The sequence below is a fragment of the Mustela erminea genome, chromosome 11, assembly GCF_009829155.1.
Source record: "Mustela erminea isolate mMusErm1 chromosome 11, mMusErm1.Pri, whole genome shotgun sequence".
Classification (NCBI taxonomy): Eukaryota; Metazoa; Chordata; class Mammalia; order Carnivora; family Mustelidae; genus Mustela; species Mustela erminea.
In genome coordinates, this window is record NC_045624.1 from 68,055,415 (window position 1) to 68,079,568 (window position 24,154).

The window sequence follows — 24,154 nt, forward strand, 5'->3', positions numbered from 1 at the left end:
TAATTAAGGAAGGCATTGAAATGAGCTAATGTTTTACTTCCCAACTTCAATTATTTCCTTACTTAGGACGACAGTGATGATGATAAGATCTTCTGATGTCAGAAATAAAACTAGAATAAGTGCAATACATACTTCTATTGGGTTCTTCAACATTTTTTTTTTCTTGGTATACTGTGTGGGAATCTTCATTCTGTTGGCTAATATCCGAGTCCTAATGTGGAACTCCGCCACCAGCCACAGTGGGCTGTGCATGGACCCCATCTGAGATGGAGCCAAAGCAAAATCTAAGATGTCCCACCATGGAGGAAGGACATGTTTTCCCCAGATCTTTCCCAGAGGATCTGCTGTCAAGCAAACAGTCTCTTGACAAGAAAGCTCAGCAGCCCCTCGTTTACTGGATCCTGTAATCATATGTGCATGCTTTTACAGAGTGCTCTCCTGAAGACAGAGGAGTAAGAGATCAAAAATGTTCAACCAGCTAATGAGCTACAGAAGCAGAAAATCCTATAGTGTGTCTTTTATTCTAATTTCCAAGGAGACTGACTTTTAACAAGTTTTGTAATTGGTAATATCTGCCCTCCTGAAGTCAATTAAACTAGTGGCAATCTATCAACTTCTCTTTACATAATGACAGTTTTTTTTAAAAAATGTGTATATAAAGATTTTATAGGCTTATTAAATGTCCTCCAAGGTTTTACATTGTTTTATTGTACTTTTTCACATTTACCCAAACCTTAGATTCTTCCCTTTAGCCTCTGATTCATCGGAGCCCCTTAGAAGATGGTGATGTTTTCACCAAAAAAGGATCAAAAGTCCTTTGAGGCTTATGGAGTGCTAGAGAATCCTATGAAATCCAATTGTGGATACAAATGAAAGTCCTGAGGATTTTCTGTTGGGCAGTAAGGTGGTGTTGCTTCTCAGCACATCTTCCTCTCTTGAAATCACGGAGAAAAGAAAGTGATAACCATGTGCTGCCCACAGAGCTTGACTACAAACACATTAGTCTGATTTCCTTACTTACATTCACTAGAAGGTAGATCGGGGACAGAGTTTATCAAATATTTAAATTTTACCAAAGTATCCTATCAAAATGAAACATAATATTTACTAACCCACTGAGCCACCCAGGCGCCCCATGAAGCCTAATGTTTAAATTGAACAGCACAGGGTCTGCAGGCATCTGCTCCTTGGTTCTGAATTCTAATCTCAAGTGCACAGGAGGCGGAAAGCGTGAATGTCCTTGGTACCTTTGTTCCCCTGTGAAGTGCTTCAGAAGACATTTGTTCTGCCCTAAGGATCCCTTGGGAGGGGCCTTACCTCCCTAAAGCAAATCTATGCATGTAAGAGTTCTGGTTAATAGATACTGATCTCTGAGAGGACGGGAATCTATTTTAAATACAATAAGATTATGTGGGGGGCACTTGGGGAAAGCTGAAAATAATACAGACATTACATAAGATGAGAACATATGGAAATGGAAAAAGAGGGGCATTTGATTAGAAAAGCATATTCAACAGTTTATACAATGACATGATTTACCGTGTACACAATGACATATACATTGTGTGAAGGAAAACACACTAAGGTGTTAAGAGTGCTAACTGCTGGGGTGCCTGGGTGGCTCAGTGGGTTAAAGCCTCTGCCTTTGGCTCAGGTCATGATCTAAGAGTCCTGGGATCGAGCCCCACATTGAGCTATCTGCTCAGCAGGGAGCCTGCTTCCTCCTCTCTCTCTGCCTGCCTCTCTGCCTACTTGTAATCTCTGTCTGTCAAATAAATAAATAAAATCTTAAAAAAAAAAATTTCTCTAGTTTTGGCCTGTCCATATGTTCTAATTGTATAAAAGGCACTGATGTTGTTTCCATAATAAGAAGAGATTATTAAAAATAAAATGGGGGGGGACTTGAATATCCCAATTGTTTGGAAAGCAGAACTTAATGAAGTGTCAAGACCAGATGGTCAAAAAAGAAGACAGAAATTAATTCTGTTACTATCCTCATCCGCCATGCTACTTCTCACCACAGACAGACATCAGCAACTTCCCCTTCTGACTATTTTGTTAAAGATATTGCAAGATATGTGCTCCTATTGTAATCGTAGATTATATAATATGTTATCAAATTAACACATGCTTTATTTTTTAAATCACTTGGAAAATTTTCTTCCCTGAGTCAGGTTTGCGACAGGGTGTTGCCTCCACACTGGTGGCCTGGTGACCTTGACGAGGTCAACATACTTTCCTAGATTTGTACAGGCTAGTATGGCCTTCAGTTTAGCTGTATTATTGAGAACACTAAGGAATCTTAACTAAACATAAGAAGGGCCCTAGTGCAAAGCCCTCCATGAGCAATTCATGGGAAGGAGAAGAATAAATGTGGGCGAACCATTATTATTACCTAGATAATCATTTCTGGTGGAATATATAAAGGTTAGGCATTAAGAGTTGGGCAACCCAGAAAGGGGTCTCCAGGGACACAGACCACAATCTGTCTTTGGCCTTGTCATGTTCAATGTTTTCACATGCTTACTTGGATGAACATACAGCATCATCAAATTTGAAAATGAACACATGTTTTAGAGAGCATCTAGAAAGACCTCTTTCCATTGGAAAAGTGTGACTAATAAATTGCAAGAAAGAAGAAACCAACAATAAGAGCTAAAACTCACATACAACAGACTCTTTCCTAAGTGCTGTACAGATATTAATTTATTTAATCCTAATAATATCTTTCAGGGTCAGTCATGTATACATCACTTATATCCATTGTTGTCAGACATCATGTGGGGTAGTGGTATAGATTGTGAAAATTTCTACCAGTCTGTCTGGGTTAAAACCTAGCACTGTGTGAATTTCAAAAATTACTTGTTTCCTCTGTGCCTCAGTGTCCTCATCTGTAAAAATTAGGATAATAGTTGATTCATTCAACCCACATTTATCAAAAACCCACTATATGGATACAACCTCAAAAATCACTTCCTGACTTCAAGGAACCTGCCATTTCCTGCGGAAGAAAGACATGTATTCAACTAAACATAAGTCAACTTTAAGGGCTATATAGTAATAAATGCTTCACCCTTGTGTATAAAAGATATAGGCTATTGGTCTCTGATTAATATTCTAATCATTTTGAGAAAAAATATTTTTATTCTTAATATTTTTAAAAGTTTTAAAATATGACAATAGGTGTTTTAATTTCACAAGTATCATTAAACTATATCCGGCCATGATCACTTTTTCCTTCTTGGACCTTTTCTATACGCTGAATGACAACAACATGTTTTCTTATACTAAAATATCCTTGAATTTTTGGGGGCACCTGGGTGGCTTAGTGGGTTAAGCCTCTGCCTTCAACTCAGGTCATGATCCCAGGGTCCTGGGATCGAGCCCCACATGGATCTCTCTGCTCAGCAGGGAGCCTGCTTCCTCCTTTCTCTCTGCCTGCTTCTCTGCCTACTTGCATTGTCTGTCAAATAAATAAATCAAATCTTCAAATAAATAAATAAAATCAATCTTTAAAAAACAAAACAAAATATCCTTGAAGTTTTTAATCAATACTAGTTAGTCATAGCATAATACCTTCTTTTTTTTTTTTTTTTTTTTTAGCAGAGAGAGAGAGAGATAGGGAGAAGGGAGCAGGCTCCCTGCCTAGCAGAGAGCCCTATGCGGGACTCGATCCCAGGACCCTGAGATCATGACCTGAGCTGAAGGTAGAGACTTAACCCACTGAGCCACCCAGGCAGCCCCGTGTAATACCTTCTTAATATTGTGTTGGATTTCAGTTGTACATAGTATATTCAGGATTTTTAAATCTGTAAGTATAACTAGGCTTTCAAATGTTTTATTAATAAAATTGATTTTTTTTTATTTCTAAGAGCTTGTTCTTTGCCCAGTATCATTAACTGAGCAATGATTAATTGCTTCTACCAAAATTAAGAGAAAGAAAAATTCCACAAATGTAAATTGTAAATGAGAAGCAGGTGACGGCAACAGAAGCAGAAACTGCAAAAAAAACTGACCCTTTAAAATTAAATTACACTAGTATAATTGAAAAATGATTATATATTTCTACCTTCTATTAGATTATTTTAAAACATTAACTCAACTGATCTTAAAAATCAATAAAAGGAATTTTCTTTATACTTGATTTTGTTAAAACCCTGTTTTAACCTTTTTAATATAACAGGGCATATAGAGTGTGCCAGTTTGCAAATTAGGGGGTTGCATAAGAACTGTTTGTCAGTTTTAGCTCTGTAGAGAAAATTTCAGTTTTGGTTTGAGATTCTGGCACATGGATGACAGAATATATGTGCACCTTTTTGTAGGACCAGATGTGTTCACCTGATTTCTGAGTTATCTTCTGAAAGATTTTCCACTTTTCAAAGAGCCCAAATTCCACACACTTCAGCAAATTTGTGACTACAGAATTGTACTCTTAGGATTTAGCAAGCTCTTTTCCCAGTCCTATGTTTTATGAAGTGTTAAGGTTAATAGTAATTGTTTTCAAAGATGTTTCTTCTACAGAAAAATATGTTCCAAGTGGAATTTTAAAAACTGAAGTATAATGTTCTTCTGAAATTTAACTCTCCTATCTATTTATGGAAACAAAAACATGAATTTACATGGAATTTTCCTTAGTCCAAAATAAGGGCAGGGTTTACTTAGCTAGTCCTAATATCTTCTCCTGAGGCAAAATTTGTGTTCAGTTTTTCTGAGAATCATCATTTCCCCAATGCCGTTTTTCTTGCATTCCTATGAAACCCACGCTCAGCAAGGGATTTATTCATTCACGTCTTATTGACCATCCTTGCCAGAATGTTCCTATCAAGAATTCAAGTTCATTGGGATTTGGGATTCACCTCTTCCAAAGTGATTCACTAAGTTACCAAAAAAAAAAAAAAAAAGGCATATAAGTGGGCAAAGAAGAGTGCTGTTTTGGAGAAGAAATATTTGCTGTTGTCCCCAGAGCACTAACAGCATAGGTCAACTTTCTCTAGAAAGTTTTCAAAAGAGATCACCAAGTGTGAAGTCAGTAATGGACTTTAATGCTGCCAACTGCACTCCTTGAAGTGAAGCGTTAATGACACCACACCAGCATTGTATAGAAGTAAGCAAATATATTAACTTAATGATAGGCCAGTGGACCCCCTAAGGAATGTAATTATATAGTGCCAACTCTTGTACAAATGTTAGATCTTATATAACTGTGTTATTGTTACTTTTTTTCCTCCCCTCAAAGACCTTTTGAAGTGTTCAAACCAAAAGATGAGAGAAGACATGTGCTGCCCTCAAATCGGAAAGGCGATCTGCTAAAATAAACCAGCCTGGTGCCCATGAAAACCTCTACTTCCATTCTCCCCACACTGAAAGCAGTGTCCGCTGGTTTCCAAATGCCCTATTAAAATAAAACACTCGATTCTGAAACATGCCAATAGACAGATACGGTGAGACAATGCCAGTCTTATCTACATGTTGGTTTCAGAAAGAAAAAAAGAAACACACACACACATACACACAAACACACACTAAAACCCTACAACTCAGGCTACTACTAGACTATTCTGAATTCCCTCCTTTATCTTTACCAAAATTTCCTAGGCCTATAGGGACACAATGCACTTTCAACAGGTAATGCTTATGATAATGTGTTAAATGGAAAAAGAAAAATTCAAAATTTTATACCTTGCATCCAGGAACACACATGGTAGCAAGAAATGTACACAGGTGCACAAGGATTGAAAGGTATATAGACAAGGCAAAGGCTGATTTGTTAGAACAGTAGTATAGCGGATGATTCTTTCTTCTTTCATTTGAAATTTTAGTAAAGTATTTCATAATTTTTTAAAAATTAAGAGTCAAAGACTGAGTTCACAAATTGCCAGCCCACAGGTGAAATCTGGCCCACAGCTACTTTAACAAAGCCATTAACATTTAACATTTAGGAGACTATTGGATAAAAACTTGAATTTTTAGCTTCTCAAAAAAACCTGAAAGATGTGGAAAAATTGGGTCCATATTCCCACATGAGCTCAACCAGCCTGAGCTGTGAGGACACCATCTGGCCTTTATAAAAGGGCATTTCCTGACCAGTTGCCACAGAACCCACACCCTGCCTGTTTATATCACCTGTCTATGTGCCCCAGGATGTGGCCATCTTATTGAAGGCCACTGGATTAAGGAAGTTAGCATGACTCTACGCATATTAATGAGACTTCTCTTTTCCCTCTTCACATCTTTAACTTTTGGATATGCCTTCAGTGGTCAAATTAGAAAACATCTATATGTCCACTTTCAGAAGTTTCATAATCCTTTGAGTATACACAGTGTAATAAAAATTTGGCAGTTGACTCACAAAACAGAACAGTCAGTGCTGATGATCATAAAATTTAGTAACGATAATAAAAACACTCTGGGGACCAAGTTCTCAAATTAGTCCACTCTATTAAGCCAATAAACCACATGCTTAAAAAATTAAATTTAGGGTTAGAGCATCTCAGTGTTCACTTCACAAAAATTCCCATGGAAACCAAAACCAAAGTAGAATAATGAGAAGCTGGATATATATTCCATTTGCCTTTGGTCCTTCTCTTTCTTTTTTAAAGCTGAAGCTAATGGATGTGTTTGCGTTTGTCAAACAAGACACATGGTGTTGAATTAGCCCATTCATAGAAACATCTAAGTTTATCATTTCTACCGTTCAAAATCATTTCTATACCACTAAAATGCAAGCCACCATCAACTTAAACATAAAGCGGCAGGGTATTCATGGACATTTAACAGCATACCACAGAGTGGCACTGGTTTTCTTAGGTCTCTCTTTTCTAATATTATTGACATCCACTGTGGCCTTTGTAAAGGGACAGTTCTTACCTTGTTAGTGGTCCCAGGTCTCCTGAGTCTTGGCTTCCAGCTTCACTAGGAGTGCTCACTGATTTCGAGGAGGGAGACATAGGGGTTGGGACTAAATAATGAAAATAACAGGTATCCCATGTTAAAAAATGCAGCGACTGCACTGGGGAAGAGCAGTGTCAGACAGATAAAAACAAATGGGCCCAAATTAAAATGGTTGTATGGCCAGGAGAGATTAAGATGGGATAAAGGGGGAAAAAAAAAAAAAAGGAAAGAAAAGGAAGAAAGTCAAGTGAATTTTTCATATTTTGGAAATTCAAATTTGAAATGAATTTAGATAAAATTAACTTTGGGGTTCTAAGGCCATGTCCACCTTAACAAAGTGAAATGGAGAATCAAAACAGCTATCCAGATATTTCAAGTCTAATATCTTTCTAGAGTGAACTATCCGGATAATTCCAATTCTCCACTTAATTTTGTTAGCATAGATGTGGCCTGTTAAAAAGTAAAATGGGTGTCTATAAAACTTTGAAAGATTATGAAATACGTAATTCTGACTAATTTTAAATGGCCAGGGAGAGTCAATCAAGACTGTTGCATGTCTACATTGGAGGGCAGTGCATTCTCTATGGAACGCAAACTGCACTGGCTCTGAGAGACTAAGTGACAGATACAGAAAGGCTAAACGGTGAACCTGGCAATTTAAAAATCTCTTTCAAAACAAAGGGAAATGCCAGGCTGCTTTATTTTTACATTTAATTAATAGTTTCATCCCATTGTATTGTTTACTGGGTTGGGGAACTTGTTTTCCTTTGCCTCTGGCAGCCCTGGAAGGCACTGCCGCAGGCACAGAAGTCAACTGTCATTCTGAAGACAGGAGAGAAGCTCAAAGAGGGAGGTCAGTGCAAGCTGACCGTGTGAGAGCCAGGATAGAAAAGAAAAAAAGCTACAGGAAATGCAAATGTATTTTCCTTTTCTCCATTCTTCAGGTACAAGCCAAATGTCCTTCTGATAGAAGCTGCACCAAATAGCCAAGATGGCTCCAGGCCAGATGAGTTCAATGGGCTCTCAATACCCACATGCCAAAGAAGCCATATGGGCAGAGAGGAACTTCAGTACAGAAGTGTGGACTCCCATTTGGTTTCAATCATGTGCAATTTCCTTTTATTTATTTAATAGACTAAAGGGCTTAACTATTTTGTTCAAATCCTGTAACACAATGGCGGATGTGTCAAGAAACTAGGAATTTCATGTGGTCCCACAATTAATTCGCTGATTACCCGCTGCAGGAAGTCAGAGGGTAAGTTGGAGAGATGGATGAAAACTGAAAATGGGCTCTACTCCTGCCAGGTGCCCTGGCATGAATGCAGGGGTAGCTCAGAATTCGGTCATGGTGGTCATGGTTTAGAGATATGTAGCTGTTTTGTCCTGAGAGTTTAATTGGTGGCATTACATAGGAGAGAGGAAAGCAGGACATATCACTATGGTGTCTGACCAGTGCTCACACTGCAACAGAATCTCAAAGGCCTTTTTGAGGCAAAACTATAAAGGATTATTTTAAAGTGTCTAAATTATGCCACAGGTCAAATAAGTACTAAAAATTCTATCAGCTCTTCAAAGAAGGCCCATCAGTCAAACATCCCACAGGTTACATCTTCTAGACCATAAAGAAGCCAAACAGATTAATCAACATCTTATAGGGGCTTCTTCTACTATTGTGAGACACAGGATTTTACCTAATACAAACTGAGGTTCAGTATAAAATGTTTTTTTTTGGTGGTTTAGGTTTGTGTGTGTATATTAGATTATATGCACCAATACTAAATAATTCATAGGCTTATTAAATTTACATTTATAAAATACTTGTCATTTTGTCATACATGGGATAACTTTTATTCCTCGTTTAAGTAACTATGGAAATAAATGAAAACTTATTTTAATATAAAAGCTAATGATGGTATTCAAAGAAAATGAAACATTTTGAAATGGAGACTTGATACTACCTTTTTAAATATACATTATTTTTAAAGTTTCTTTCCTTCTTTTTTTTTTTTTTTTAACTATATTGGGCATCGTGTAGTTTTACAGACACCCTAAGATTACCCTGAAATGTATGGAAAGCAAATGGATAAAGAAAACAAAATAAATTATCACATGAAAGATACATAGTTAAGTGACAGAATAAACACATCATGTAGAGGTTTACCTTTAACACAAATGAAACAAATAGTTCAATATCCAAACCCTACTGACAAAAAACGAGATCATGGACAATTAACTACGAATGAACGAATGAGTTAGCGGAGGAGGGGAGTTGCAGGGGAATGCCAATTAGCAGTGAAACCACGATCTACAATAGAGTCGAATAAATTTAAACTTGTTAAGTAGCTGCTAATCTGTCCCTATTTTCAGTTTTCCTTCACATTTCCCACTGAGCTTTCTATTTTCATCATGGCATCCCTCTATGCCTGTGGTGGTTATGAAATTCATAACCAGATTCACAGTATTTAGGTTGGCAGAGAGACGCTGGGATTCAGTGAGGAAAATGAAGAAAAATTTAAGTAAAAAAAACTCCATGATTTCTTGTATTTGCCATGTGGCAACTTATCTAACAAGTATAAAATAATCTACTCGTCCGCAGTAGAGAAGGTTGACCACATAATCAGTCAACAAGCAGCAAATTGCTACCAACTCTACAGTCTGTACCCCCATCTCCTTCCAGCCCCCTCAATTCAAAAAATAAATACACCTGAACTGTAAGCCACAGAATCTCCTTTAAAATAAAAATAAAAGAGACATAAAAGAATAGTAAACGCTGGACATGGTATAGCCCATGCAAGGCAAATTTAAGAAAACAGTAGCACTGCTTAAGTACCTAGAGGGGGCTCTGGTGATATCCCAATGCTTTGCAAAAGAGCCTCTGTCTCTCTGCGTTTGCGATCCAGGTCAGAGTCGTCCTGAACAGGTTCTTTCTTTTGCTGCATATCAGCCTGAATAGAGTAGATGCCAGAAAGAAAAGTTAACAACAGAACTAAATGTATGCTTTTCCTGGCTCAAACTGAAAATGGTAAATGCATGGCGTGAAGACCAAGCAAAAGCCCTAAATAGACATAATCGTGTGTATAAAGGATGAAAAAACACTGTAACTGCTCCATTTAATAATTGCTAACCTGGTAATTTCTCTTTTGGTTGGAGGTTTTTTTTTTTTCCCTGCCTCTGTCACAAGGTATGAAAGCTTCTCTCACCCAGTTTCGAAAGAAACCATCAGGGTTAAATATTTCTGACTGGAATATGGATTTTTAAGAAAATTCTTTTTCCTTTTTTTCGACCTCGCTGTCCCTTCTGGGAAGACATACTATCAGTTCTTGATGAACATATGTTTGTAATATTCACACCCCATGTTGGAATTATGCAAACAAAGGATTAATGGGCTCTGGCTAAAAAATAAAAGTGGTTATGAAATCTGTAACTGTAGAATATACTTTCTGTATCAGCGATCTAAGTTTGCCATGCTTTAAAATAAACCAGACTACAGTATTTATTAAGACATGTGAGCAATATTGATATGCATTACTTAATTCTGAGTTTCATAGGCTTCCATTAAACCTATTAACTCAAAGGAAAAAATTATCATTTAGAAAAATATAGAATGAAAAATCATTTAGAAGTTTCTTTCCCAAATCCTGTCAAAAACAAAAACAAAAAACAAAACAAAAACACCTCCTGTGTAAGCCTCTCTTAGACAGAGACTATCCCCTTTTTGTGGTTTTTATAGAACAGTGACATCAATAGTGGTGGGTTTCTGGGGTCATTAAATGTTCAGGTCTCTTTTCTTTTTCCTAACACAGTTACTTACTATGACAAGGCATTTGTCACACATCTGAAACATGGTAACATCGTATTTGATGTGCAACTACCTAGGGACAAATCTGTGTGAGTTTACAAAAGCGAAGCAGTCTTAAAGCTTGTCAAAAACCTATTATCCAGTTACCAGACACAACTTCCTCCCCGAGTTAGGTACCCTAACAAGCGTATTATCTGCTTCAAGGGTGCAGAGTACATTTCAAGGCCCCGAAGCACAATTTACATTGTGGCATCTAAAGTAGAAAAAGTTTATGCAAGTTTCGCTTTACTCCCGGATGATAACCTACACACTGATCATAAACATAATGCATCTTTGCATGTACTGCTGGGCTTGACACTTGTGTTATTATGTGCCTCAGGCTTAGAAGGTTCTCCTATTTTTGAAGTCTCTCTGTCATTAGAGGGAAAACTGCCATTATGGGGGCTGATGAGTGCGAATGAGAGCTCGCGAGGAGAGCTCTCACAGAACCCAAAATTCTGAAATGGTGGTTTCATCTCCATCTGTGAAGACAGCAAAGTTCACATTATCTTCCGGTGTTAACACAGAAACTACTGAAGCAAGTTCCAAAGTGTATGTGCACAACGGAGGCCAAGAGAGAGCTACAATGAGGAAGAGGACCTTGCGGGGTGAGGATCCCAACCAAAATTCACAGATCACAGAGGTGAGAGATGGGCAGAAGAAATCCAAGGGAAGGGAGTCACCATGGCAACTGAAACACAAACGCAAAAACTAAGATAAGCAAAATCCGTCTTAGGAAGCCAATAGGAAACAAGATGGCTTCACAGTGAGGAGTTCAGCCCTAACGGGACTGCCCGCTTTATGGAGGGCAGGTCCATGTTTTATTCCTCTCACCATGTATCCTCACTTCTAGATCCTGGCCTGACACATTAGATGCTCCATTTAAAAATGTACTGAATAAATGAACTAATACCTGTCTTTGGTCTTTGTTATTTTATACCTATAGAATTTCCAAATTATATATCCTTCAGGCCAATTTCTGCCAACTGCATACCAGTCAGCAAGCTCCGGGTCAGCACTGCTGCTAGAGGGAGTACCCTGAACTTCCAGGGACCCAGTGCTCCTAACAAAGCCATGTGGATATCCTAGCAACAACAAAAAAATTCATTAACCTTGCTTCACTCTTTCAACAAAAATCTACTGAAGAACAGAGTGCTGGGGCTAATGAAACTGAGAGGCTCGCATGGAGCGTAAACAGAGTGAACAGAACAAGATTTGCCTTGTCCTTTCCTTCCCAATGAACGTAGAACATATCATCTCTAACTTCTGTCATGTATGTCCTATGCAGAGAAGCACAGAATTTTTTTTAATGTTTTCTAACTTTAATCATTAAGCAGTCAAGAAACCCGCAAGAGGGTAACTCATACGTCAACATGCATAACCATGTTGCATATGCTAAAAAACTGTACCTCTGAACTCCACCTCCAAAATTGTCCTTCCTTTTCTTTTTTTTTTTTTTTTAAAGATTTTATTTATTCATTTGACAGACAGAGATCACAAGTAGGCAGAGAGGCAGGCAGAGAGAGAGAAGTGGAAGCAGGCTCCCTGCCGAGCAGAGAGCCCGATGCGGGGCTCGATCCCAGGACCCTGGGATCATGACCTGAGCCGAAGGCAGAAGCTTAACCCACTGAGCCACCCAGGTGCCCCGTCCTTCCTTTTCTTATTAGGTGCCTCTATAACTCATTCTCTGCCTTCTACCTTCAGGAAACAGGCAATATCACGACAAATATGAATAGGTTCAACGTCCGTCTAGATGTAACAGAAGCTAACAGCACTCAAAGGTGACCATGAAAGATGCACAATTAGACTGGAGCTTACTGGAAATTAAGGCAATTCCTGTTACCAATTTGTACCTTGAACTAAATAGTTACTCCATCCAAGGCAGTGAGCTATACCAAGTACGTTAGTCATGAAAGTTTAGATTTTCCCTATATAATTACGACAGAATCCTAATCTATTTTAATGGCTCAATAGGAGTGATTTTGCAGTGCTAGCAATTAAAAAATGTGCTAGGTATCTTTCCCAGCAAATGATATTTCTGTTTGTGAAGAGTAATTACAGCTGAGACCCAGAGAGGAAAATCAAAGAAAGAAAATTTGTCAGCTGAGAATTGTCAGTCAGTTTTTCAAAGACGGCTCCATAGTTATTAAAGGAACAAGTGAGGACAGGCCAGGAAGCCTCCGTCCATCCTAGCTTACAGCGATTCAGCAGAAGGCCAAGGATAGGACCGAACTTCAGGGTGGCCCCCTGAAGCACGCCTCATGACATTAAAGCCAATTTTTCCTGAAATTGGGTCTGAATCTTAAATGGTAGCCATTTTATTTATTTTAAAATCAGATTTCTTCCATAATACCACAACCAAGAAAGTCGCTGACATCCAAAGCAGCAGAGTGGTAACTTTATACATGTACAGTTTTCTAGATTCTGTGGAGAAAATCAACCTTGGTGGTCCTAAATCACACCAGTTTTCAGTCATGGTAAAAACAGTCACTCAGATTACCTTTAAAAAGCATTTTTGTCCCTTTCTAGCCTAAATTTACTTTATTTAAAATATAAGCCTAACGAGAGTTAAGAAAATCCAACCTGTTAGATGAAGTCTATTTGTAACTCTCTACCAACACCACAAAAACTAGAAAATCTTAAACTTAAAAAAGAATCAGTGACTTCTGCCTGGAGCATCCCATAGACTCAAGATCAAAATTTCCAATAATACCTGTAGGAAAAAATTCCAGATGTTTGGAAAGGGTGTCTGTGAGCCACATCCCAGACTCGTGCTCTCTAGTTTGTGTTCATTCATGCACTCACTCTGTAATCCTTTACTGAAGTCCTACTATGTGGCCCAATCTTTATTAGACATTGACTCAATGAAAAACACCAGCCCTGTCCTCAGAACCCTGAAGTCTATTGGGAGACAAAGACAAGTGAAGATGCAAATACAATGCTCCGTGCTAAATGGTTTGATAAGGTCAAGGCTAGGGGCAGGACTAACTAGTCATGGGGGTGGGAAGAAAAGTATCAGAGAAGGCTTTCTGGAGGTTGTAACATTTGAGGGGACAACAGAGAGACATGGAGTTAACAGCCATGTGAAGGACAATAGAGAGAAGCGGGAGAATGGTACAAGCAGAGGAGAATATTCATAAACTCTCCATCAAGAGACAGTGTGGCTGGCCCACAGGTGACATGTATGTAGTTGAGACTGCTTAGAATGTGGATTTAGGGAGAAAAGAGGTGGGGGAGAAAAGAGAATGCGGTCATGTCTGTCCAGGACCCGATAATCACTACAAGCTGGAGAAAGGGTTAAAAAAAAAAAAAAAGGAAAAGAAAAGAATGACCCCTTCTTTTTCTCTTTGGGACCATGGGCTGGAAGAGGGGATCCTTGCTGAGCCTGGAAATAAGTGGGGGCTACTACCTCTAAGACTTAGACTTCTGGGGCCCAGTTTCCTCATTTGAAAAAAAAAAAAAATCAGAATAGATTATTTTCAGGTATCTTGTAGCTGCAAAATGCTATAATTCCAGGAAACCCGAAGCCTTGAATTAAAAGACTTTCCAAAAATGGGGCATTTTTTGGAAGATGGCCTTGTCTGCAGGGTCCTGATAAACGAAGAAGCCAACTGTTATGGGCGGCATTCTCCTACTCTGGTAGTCAATCTCAGAAGTGGAATATCAGCCATTTCTTACTGACCAGTTCCTGTGTACCTCTCCCTGCTCCCCAGGAGTTTCTCATATCCTCCTCACAGAACTCTGTGAGGTAGGCACTGATCCCTTCTCTATTCTACAAAAGGGAAAGCAGGGTCAGAAAAGTCCCATACTCCCTCTAGGCCATCCTGTGAAGGGTAGAGCCGGGTTTCCCAGCCACATTTAACCCCAAATCCTCTGCACATAATCACTGAGTTTTACTGCCTCTGTCTTACCGCAACATCTGCTCAGAGAAACCAAGCCATCAGAGCCCACAGAAGGTACTTGGGCGGAATCAAGGAAAGATCTGTTGCAGAGGGAAATAGGTTGCTGAGGGCCAGGACAGGCTTTAAAGTTGGTATAGCCCAGTGAAGCCCGAAGTCTGGCCCCATTGGGATCTTTCGAATTAAAAACTTTGAGATGAAAAATGAGGGCTCTGAATGGCACAGGAGTCCCTGAGGCAAAGTTAAGGTATCACAGGCTTCAACCTGTGCAAAGGAAGAAACTAAGACTATGTGACTTTAATTCTAGACCCAGGAATATGAAGAGGTCAGGTGTAACACGCGTCCCACCACCTGCCACTGCCCCTCTCCCGGGGCTCCGTCTGTTGTGTAACAGACCCAATCTCCATCAGGCAAAGCTGCTTGGTACAGAAACAAAAAGGGTGGCCTGTTTCGATCAGTCTTGTTTGCCTGTAATTTCCTCCCAAATGTGGAAAATAACAAAGATGAAGCAGACAGCATAATTTGGAGCCAGATTTCCCATACCACCTCACATTTTGCAGTAATTCTATGAAATTCAAGTTGGATATTAGAATGTCAGTTTAAAAGGAAACTGGTTATTAGTAAAGGATAACAGGTGCTTTAAAACTATAGTAAGTGTTGACATTTGAAGGAAAGGAAGCATAATAACCGAATGCTTTTTTTGGCTCTGTGTGGAAATGAATAGCCATTCCTTGTCAATTCTCACCTCTCCTTCACTCAAAGACTGCATATATCACAGCAAAGATCTCCAAGAGAAAAATGTTATGTGCACTGTCAAGGACAAAATAAACCAGGGCATCAATCAAAGTGTAATGGAACAGAGAGATGCGAGATGCCAGAAGGCTAAAATGCAATGGCAATTATGTTTTACTTTGTTGAAAAATAATTGTTATAAATCTGTTACCTTGGTCTCCCAGCCTTATTGTATGAAACAACACTTATTTAGATTGGAAGGCATCAAACACATTTTCTTTATCTTTACAGAAGAACTCTGGAGTACAGAAGCTGCTCTGGTTTCTAAACTCACAAAGTGTATCACACTATATCAAGTTTCCTTCTCAGAAAGCTATTCAAAACTACCTTTGGCGGCTGGTTTTTGTCCAAGATGTGGGCTATTTCCACGCGACCATGACAGATTGGAGAATTAAAAATAAATCATCTGTTGGATGGAGATAGTAGAAGAAAACATGATATACCGGCAACACACAGAATTGGGGAGCAAGAGCCCTGGAATCTGGGTGTGACAGACAGAAAAGCTACATTTCATTCCTGGGTTTCTGTTGCTTTGTTGACATAAAGAAGGGTTTCAGTGGAAAGTCTCTGAAATCTCTCCTAGCCTTAATATGTCATAGTTTTATGTCCATGGAGCAGAGTCTATTACTATCCTATCTACCCTTTCGCCAAGGGAGGGAAATGCAGCTTTCTTTCTGTCGGATCTACAATCCTTGTTTTACCCTGAAAAACTCATACCCCTTAGGAAGCCATGGAAATCCACTGGCATTATTTTTGTATTTTTCTCCTAAAATGTTCTGCTGGTAGTTTTTTTTTTTTTTTAACTTTTTTTTTTCTTCTTAAAACTAACACATATTAAACACTAAGCAGAACCTGGGTACTAATAAGTGCTTTAAAAGATTAACTCTTTTAATTCTCAAAACCCCACAAAAAATATATTACTATTTCCATTTTAAGGATAAGAAACCAAGTTACAGAAAGGTTAAGAAATATCTAGCAGTAGAGATTTCACAGACCACTTCCAGTGTTCTACTCAAGTCTGGGGTGAACCTGGGCTTGTGTACCTCTGGCCCATGGGTGATGGTTGACCAGCAGCACATAGCAGGTGACAATGACCTTGGGCATCTGAGTATGTAGATATCCACTCATTTTATTCAAAAATCACAAAAGGATTCTTCTAGAGCATTTTTTAAAATTTTTTATTTTTTATAAACATATATTTTTATCCCCAGGGATACAGGTCTGTGAATCTCCAGGTTTACACACTTCACAGCACTCACCAAAGCACATACCCTCCCCAATGTCCATAATCCCACCCCCTTCTCCCAAACCCCCTCCCCCAAGCAACCCTCAGTTTGTTTGTGAGATTAAGAGTCATTTATGGTTTGTCTCCCTCCTAATCCCATCTTGTTTCATTGATTCTTCTCCTACCCACTTAAGCCCCCATGTTGCATCACCACTTCCTCATATCAGGGAGATCATATGATAGTTGTCTTTCTCCGCTTGACTTATTTCGCTAAGCATGATACATAGAGCATTTTTTGTATCCTTTTGACCGGCCCCTCAGAATGAAATGATTTTCCTTGTTCGCTGGAATACCCCAATACCCAGTATTTACCTCTTTCTTTTTCCTTTCTTCTTCTTTCCGTTTCTTCTCTTCTCTTATCTGTGCTAAGCGCTGTTTTTTGCGCTCCAGCTCAGCTTTTAAGTCACTTTTGTCAGACATGTTGGTTTCCTTGTAAGAAAAGAAAAAAATGTGAATGCATAAAAATAACTTTTCTGTATTATCACTGGAAAAAAAAAAACATTCAAAAGCTTGAAAATGTGACTTTTTGACCATAGCAGGTTGTATTACTTAGCCTATGTCGAAGAATCAAAGAAACAAATTAGGTCTCACGCTACATAAATACTTCCCAAAATTTATGTATTTATAAATATTTGAAGAAATACAATGGTATAGTCTCTGCTGGTGATAAGAATCATAGCAACCTCAAAATAAGCAAGACATTTTCTGTACAAGTTTCTTAACAAATTAAAAAAAACAAGAGAATCAAAAAAGCACCTTCACCATGACTTCCAATTCAGATGAAAACGAACCAATTCATCCCCACACTGAGAAAAGAAAACAGGTTGTCATGAACCCTTAGAGATGTGTCCTGCTCAAATATCTATGGACTCAATAACCATGTCTCCACTGAGCCGGGGCACAGAGATTTCATTTCGCCTAACATTATATGCATCAGGGAAGACAGCCGCTAAAGACCTAACGTGTTAATCTTCTTTTTCTGTAAAATTCCTCCTGAACTGTCAAAATTAATTTCATCTCCAATACAATCCTATTTCTATAAAAGCTTGATTTGCATACTGAATGTGATTATACTTATCCTGGCACTTTCCATGGCCCAAAAATGTTTATGAACACAGGAAACAGTAGCTAACACCATGGCAAGTTCTTGGGGAATTTATCTGGATGAAATTTAATTTTAACGTTAATGGGGATGGTGAAGCCGGTGGTGAGGGTGCCAGAAATATTTGCAAGTAAAATGAGTTTGGAAAAGACTCACCAAATTGCCAATGATTATATTTGTTTCTTTTGTGCTCTGAATTGGAAACTAAGAAAAGGGAAGCACTGAGAAATGAAGAAACCCTCTCTGACCCAAATTCCTAAAATAAAGAAAACACACACACACACACACACACACACAAACATCCGTAAATGTCATGAGTATTAATTTCCATATTATTTATATGCAGCTATGATGAATATATAATGAATCCCTCAGTAGATGACAGAGCAATGAAAGGCAAAAAAAAAAGCAAAGAATACAAAACAGCAAAAAATGCTTCAAACTTCCTGCCACTGCCTTTAGAAGGTAGGTAATTGAAAACCTGTAGTCACCCTAAGACACACTTCCCAAGGAACACACACAGCTGAGAAACATACTGTGCTAACTACTATACATATTCCTACTCACAGTGTGACGGCAAAGACTTATGATATACACCAGTAGTAATCACGATAATCAATCTTTGTAATCAATTCATGATCACATCCTATCTTCATTTTTCAACAAAAATTGTTGAATAACTAATACGTGTTCAGCACTTCATAAGACATCAGAGTACAAAGATGAGCAAAACCAGATTGTCTCCTTCAAGGACTACATAATTCAACTTCGTAGGCATGTGGTGCAGCTGGAGATGTTCTCTGCAATACTAGCTTATGGATTGCTAAGTGCTAGGCATTTTTATCTTATTATCACATTTAATCAGAACAATCCAAGGAGACCAGTATTTTGATTAATGCCTTGTTTGCAATTTGGATAATGGAGGCTCAGCAAGACCTAAGGCAGCAGAGTCAATCCATTCTGCTGACCCCAATGCACAAGTTTAGGCAGAATGCAAAGCAAAGGAGTAATTAAGATCTATTAGAATGAGCAAGAGTATGCTTTGAGGAGGAGGTAGAATATGGGCTGGATATCACAGGAGGTCGGAACTAGCAAAGAAGGGAAGATACAGATAGGCTAAGACCTATAGCATGGGAACCAGCCAGCAAAGAGACGTGGATGAATCCAAGCCCAGAAAAATATAAACTTTGGTTGGTAAGAATGGGTATGTGGGACAACAGGGGAAGCCTTGGGAAAACAGAAAAGTAAATTCCATTTGGCATCATGAGAGATGGGAAATCGCTGCAATATTCTGAATGGGAAAGTGACAAAATAAAGATGGAATTTGCTTATGCCTATTCTTGTCCCTGTCTGGGAAACAGACAGGAGCAGAAACTGGAACTAAGGCAAGCTGCTGGGAGGCTGGTGCCAACATCAGTCTGGAGCGACTGCACCTGCACTGGGATGGCGGCAGGCGGAGGGAGAGGCAGAGTGGGGGGAGGGTGGGCGGATGAAAGCGCACGGAGAAGGAAGAAGTAGCTCTTGGTAGCCTTTGGGTATGGAAGCCAACGAGGAAGACTCAGTAAGAACTCCCCTTTGAAAGAGCAAGGAGGATGGCAGTGGAGCTGGGAAGAGGAGGCAAGACGGAAATCATGAAACAACGTGTAGCAGGCTGTAATTTGGGTGTCAGCGGAGTTTCTGGGCAGGAAGAAAACATAGATAAAATACTATAGATGGGAAGAGAAGCTGGATGGGAACTGGAACTGGGGCGCAGAGTTCTGAGTCATCCGCCTACCAAGTTGAAATCTGAGTCACACACTCTGGGTCCTGCGCGAGCCGGGCAGACCACATGAAGAAGCAAAGTCAGGACGAAGGGCAGCCCTAGAGGAAGCACCTGCCTGAAGGAGGCAGTTCTGTCCGGCTCCGGTTGATGGTTAACGTGGAAGACGATGAATCCAAGTACTTAGATCTTCAGATTTTTTTTTTCTTTCCAAGAGAAACCGTGGAGCTGATAAAAGTCAAGTTGGTCACTAAAATATTATTTGCCAATAATTTTTAACACCAGTGGGCAAAAATCCCGGCAGGAGAAAATTAGAACCTAATTCCAGAAGCCGCCTGAGAAGTGACAGCTTCTCTTTCTTCCCCTGTGGGAAGATTTGCATTTCATTTTTGACTGTTTTTTTTTTGGCTGTCAGAAATGTCAGACATGAAATGTCCAATCACACCTACAGCATGGGTGTGTCATTTGGTGCTAGCCTCAGCCAGTGGAAACTTCTCAGAGAAAACTCATTGGCCTTCCTCTGGTCCACCAAAAAGGCCTGTCACAACACCAGCTATCCACTATGCTCATGAAGGAACAAACCATGTAATTACAACATCGTATATTTGTCATGGTTTTGTAGTAAAACTTCATTCACGAGTAGGAAATAATATAGATTTTCCGTACATTTCTGCAGAGGCAAAGTTCTTCTTACAACTAATAAATGTGTCTGAACGTTGGTCATTTCAGTTGGTGTTACCAGCCACAGAGCCAAAATTTTTTAAATAAACAACAAAAACACCAAGGGGAACTTTTAAAAAATATGAGGTAGTGATGTTTCAAATAACACACTTCACTTTTTAGAAGCTGTAGAGCCACAGTGGCAAAAGACAGCTAGAGAGTACCTTTCACTGACAGATTTTTTGGATCTACTTCAAAATAGACACTTCGCATCAACACCTAGGAGAATAAGAAACCTCAAGAGAACACCTCGCAAGGGGTTTGGAAAGTCCACATTAGGATCAATGAATGGGCCTTCACACATAGTAAATGGCTGCAACAGAGACACGAAATGCAGTGTCAGCGCTGAGCTCCACCGGCCTTCCAGGGGGGACTTGCCGCTCTGACTCACTCAATCTCCCTGCACATCAAGCAAGGCAAATTGCAGAGCAAAGCACGGGTGACGTGAGTTATAGGGCTTCCTGTGGCGAATGCAGGTCATTGCAAAGGCAATCCCAATGCTCTCAGTTTAAGAAAATAAGAGCCAGAGCGGCCGGCTGCTAATTGTTGCTCACTTACTTCATGCGCACAAGAGCTGGCTTCTTTCATCTCAAGCTGGCAAGGGGTCAAGTAGAGAAATCAAACCCACCTCTGGGTGTATGTGAGTCTCCTCCCTGTCTGATCATCAAGCCCGTCTGCCACCCACCAGCCAACTACAGCTTAACTCCGTCCTGGCTTAGGGCCAATTACAGCTCAGCCTCGGCAACTACATCCATTCCGAGGTCAGATGATCCACCTTTATGATGCCTGCTCAGCCCTCCTCATCACAGGGTCCGATATTCCAAAGGCGTTTTCCATTGGTGACATTCCCCTTGCCTACACTCTCTTACCCAACCCATGCTTCATAGCTCCTTCCACCTCTGCATCGCAACCCTCAGTCTCCTGCAAATTCTCCAGCTCTTCTATCACTGTGTACAATTCCATTTCACCACTTTTCTTTCTTTTCTTTTCCCCCAGGTTATCTGTCCCACCACAACCAGAGAGATCCAAAAGTTCAAATCAGCTACTCTATTCCTCTGAGCTCCATACACAAATCCTCAACCCCTATAATTTTTTTTTTTTTTTGGTCAAATTTCATTTCCCTACTTCGGATTTCCTTTTTTTTTTTTTTTTTAATGCAGAACATTATTATATTTCAATACACAACTTCTGTGCAACCAAAAAGTAAAACATCACACTAAAATGTTGGCAAGAAACCATGGTACTTCATTTGCAAGGCATGACAAACGGTTAACATCCTCAGGCATAAATGATCTCTTAGAAACCAATAACAAAGACTCTAATATTCTAAGGGAAATGGCAAAAAATAAAACAAAAAACCACAGAGAGGAAAATGAAATAACAAATGCTTAATAAGGTTTAAGGACATAGGAAGATGACTGAACTGAACAACAACAGAAGAAAAACAACTCCTTTGTAACATCACATTGTCCAAGATTAAAACATCGACATCTAACGTTTATACTGTTTTAGAAAACAGGTCTCGTAAACAAACACAAGACTAATGAGGACAAGCTATACAATTTGGGGAAAATCTCTACTTTTGATTCAAAATATAAATCATGGATTGCAGTGGAAATATTAGGAGTAGTTCAACAAATTAGATGGAGAAATTCAAAGTAATCTATATAGAAGCATGTTTGTGGCATAAAATATTTGTAGCTAACACAGTTCCCTTAACCCTGGTTTACTCTTTATTCCCTTGCTTCATGATAACTCCCCTCCACCAAATATCTCAGTTCTCATAACTTTTGCTTCAGCCCATCTCTGATCCAAGTAAATGGCCATTTGATCCAAGTAAATGAATCAATGCAAGTTAAAAGCTTACAATGATGCCTGGCAAATGAATCCAAGTAGTTAGATCTTCAGATTTAGAAACAGAAAGCTGTTTCTCCTCTTCTTCCTCCCCCTTCTCTACTTCCCTTTTTTTCCTCCGCCTCTTCTTTTTCTACTATTATTGTTATTACCTTTTTTTTAATCCTGCCAACTCTTTCCCCCATCGCTAAGTCCATCCTCATTCAATAACCAAAGTTATCATTCAACAGTCACTGACATCATTCAATAAGCATTACAGTGAGAAATACATTAAAGGTAGAGCATGCAATTGATTTAGTAGCAATATAATCAGAATGAGAAAACCCAGTCTGTGCTCCAAGACAGTCTAAGGCACTTCCGAGCAAATAGAAGGAGCTTCTCAATGTAATGGATTACAAAACGGAAGGTACATGGTTAAAGAAATGATACTCAAATTAAAAAAAAAATGTTTTTTTAATTAAATGTAGTCATTTAATCTAGTAGTAGTAAAACTCTTCTCAATTTTTCTGTTGAACATAGCAGTTACATAACAAGCTGTCCAGGTAAGCATCCTCCCCTATGTGCCCAGCTTTCCCCAGAGGACGGAAAGGCATATGGAGACACGGTTCGCTCTCTAATGAACTTAGGTGCAGAGAAGGTCACTCCTGCTCTTCCATCATAGAAATGCCTCATGGGCCCAAGTCTCAATGGAGGAAAAGCTGTGGAGAGGAAGGAAGGGGGAAGACATGAGAGAGAAAAACGTGGACACTGAGGAAGAGAAAAATGAAATAGGTACTTTTTCAAAGATCTATTTATTTATTTATTTGAGTGGGGGTAGGGACAGAGGGAGAGAATCTTCAAGCAAAATTGCCGCCGAGTGTAGAGCCCAGTGCGGGGTTCGATCTCATGACCCATGAGATCACACACCTCAGCCGAAACCAAGAGTCTTTTGCTTAACTGGCTGAACCCTTGGTGCCCCCAGAAGTCATTTTCCCAGTTGTCCTTGTCTTTCCAGTTAACCTAGCATCTCCTTCACACTTATTATTATTATTATTATTGTTATTTAAGATTTTATTTATTTACCTGAGAGGGACAGAGAGGGAGAGAGAGAACATGAGAAGGGAGAGGATCAGAGGGAGCCCAATGCGGGACTCGATCCCGGGACTCCAGGATCGCGGCCTGAGCAGAAGGCAGTCACTCAACCAACTGAGCCACCCGGGCGCCTTCCTTCACACTTCTTATGTGCACACACAGCCATAAAAAAAGATTTTCAGCATTTCTTGAACCCAATGAGACTCACAGCTTACATTTTCCCTTTGGCACATTCCATCGTGAGATGGCTTAGTCCTGTCCAGAACCAAGTATCTAACAGAGGAGGAGTGAAGGGTTTAGTTCTGTTTATACAGCTGCCAAGTAATAGACCCTCCCAAGGCTTAGCTTTTGAACACTATAGACCTCTATTTCCTTTCGGTTGTCTACGTTGGCAGCAGTTTGAGATTCCATTTCTAATGCTGGCATATGCAAATGTATTTTTAAGCTTTAAGTCAGAATCCTAAGAGGTTTAAATCATTGCCCAGCTGTTGCCAGACACATAGAAAAAAATACCCAGAAACAAGTTCTCTTTTTCTGCCTGGAAACAATTGCTCCTGTCAGCTCTTTACTATGAGCCATTGAACTTCTCATCTGCCACTAGGTATGCATACGAAATTTGATCTTGCACAACCTTGTTTCACCTGCCTGGCGTTTCATAAAATATAGCCGCCTTCTTCCGCTTGGATATGTGGCCAAGGGATGCTACGGATCACAGCCATTTGTCCATTTTTACAGCGATGCCTCAACTTCTGTAAAAGGATGGTTGTGTAAGTATCAAGAGGGGGTTGACTGGTGGAAGATGTGGGAGGGTTATTTGCTAAATTTTCACAGCCATTAGCACACTGTAAAAGCAAAACTTTCATAAAATCCACTTCATAGTAGACAGATGCCTAAGCCTGGTCTACTGGCACCACAGATGAGCAGTTTGCAAACACTTTGGTCT

General features: G+C 39.5%; 1 protein-coding gene across 3 annotated transcripts in view; it reads right to left on the minus strand.

Moving 5' to 3' along the window:
- Positions 1-24,154, minus strand: part of DYNC1I1 (dynein cytoplasmic 1 intermediate chain 1) — a 299,879-nt gene that overhangs the window by 250,825 nt on the left and 24,900 nt on the right. For all 3 annotated transcript variants that reach the window (XM_032304874.1, XM_032304873.1, XM_032304875.1), the window contains exons 2-4: positions 17,018-17,134; positions 9,722-9,836; positions 6,868-6,958 (exon numbers count right to left, since the gene is read on the minus strand). In XM_032304874.1, coding sequence (XP_032160765.1) covers positions 6,868-6,958; positions 9,722-9,836; positions 17,018-17,125 — 314 coding nt within the window. In that variant the 5' untranslated portion in view covers positions 17,126-17,134. The remainder of the gene's footprint in view (positions 1-6,867; positions 6,959-9,721; positions 9,837-17,017; positions 17,135-24,154) is intronic.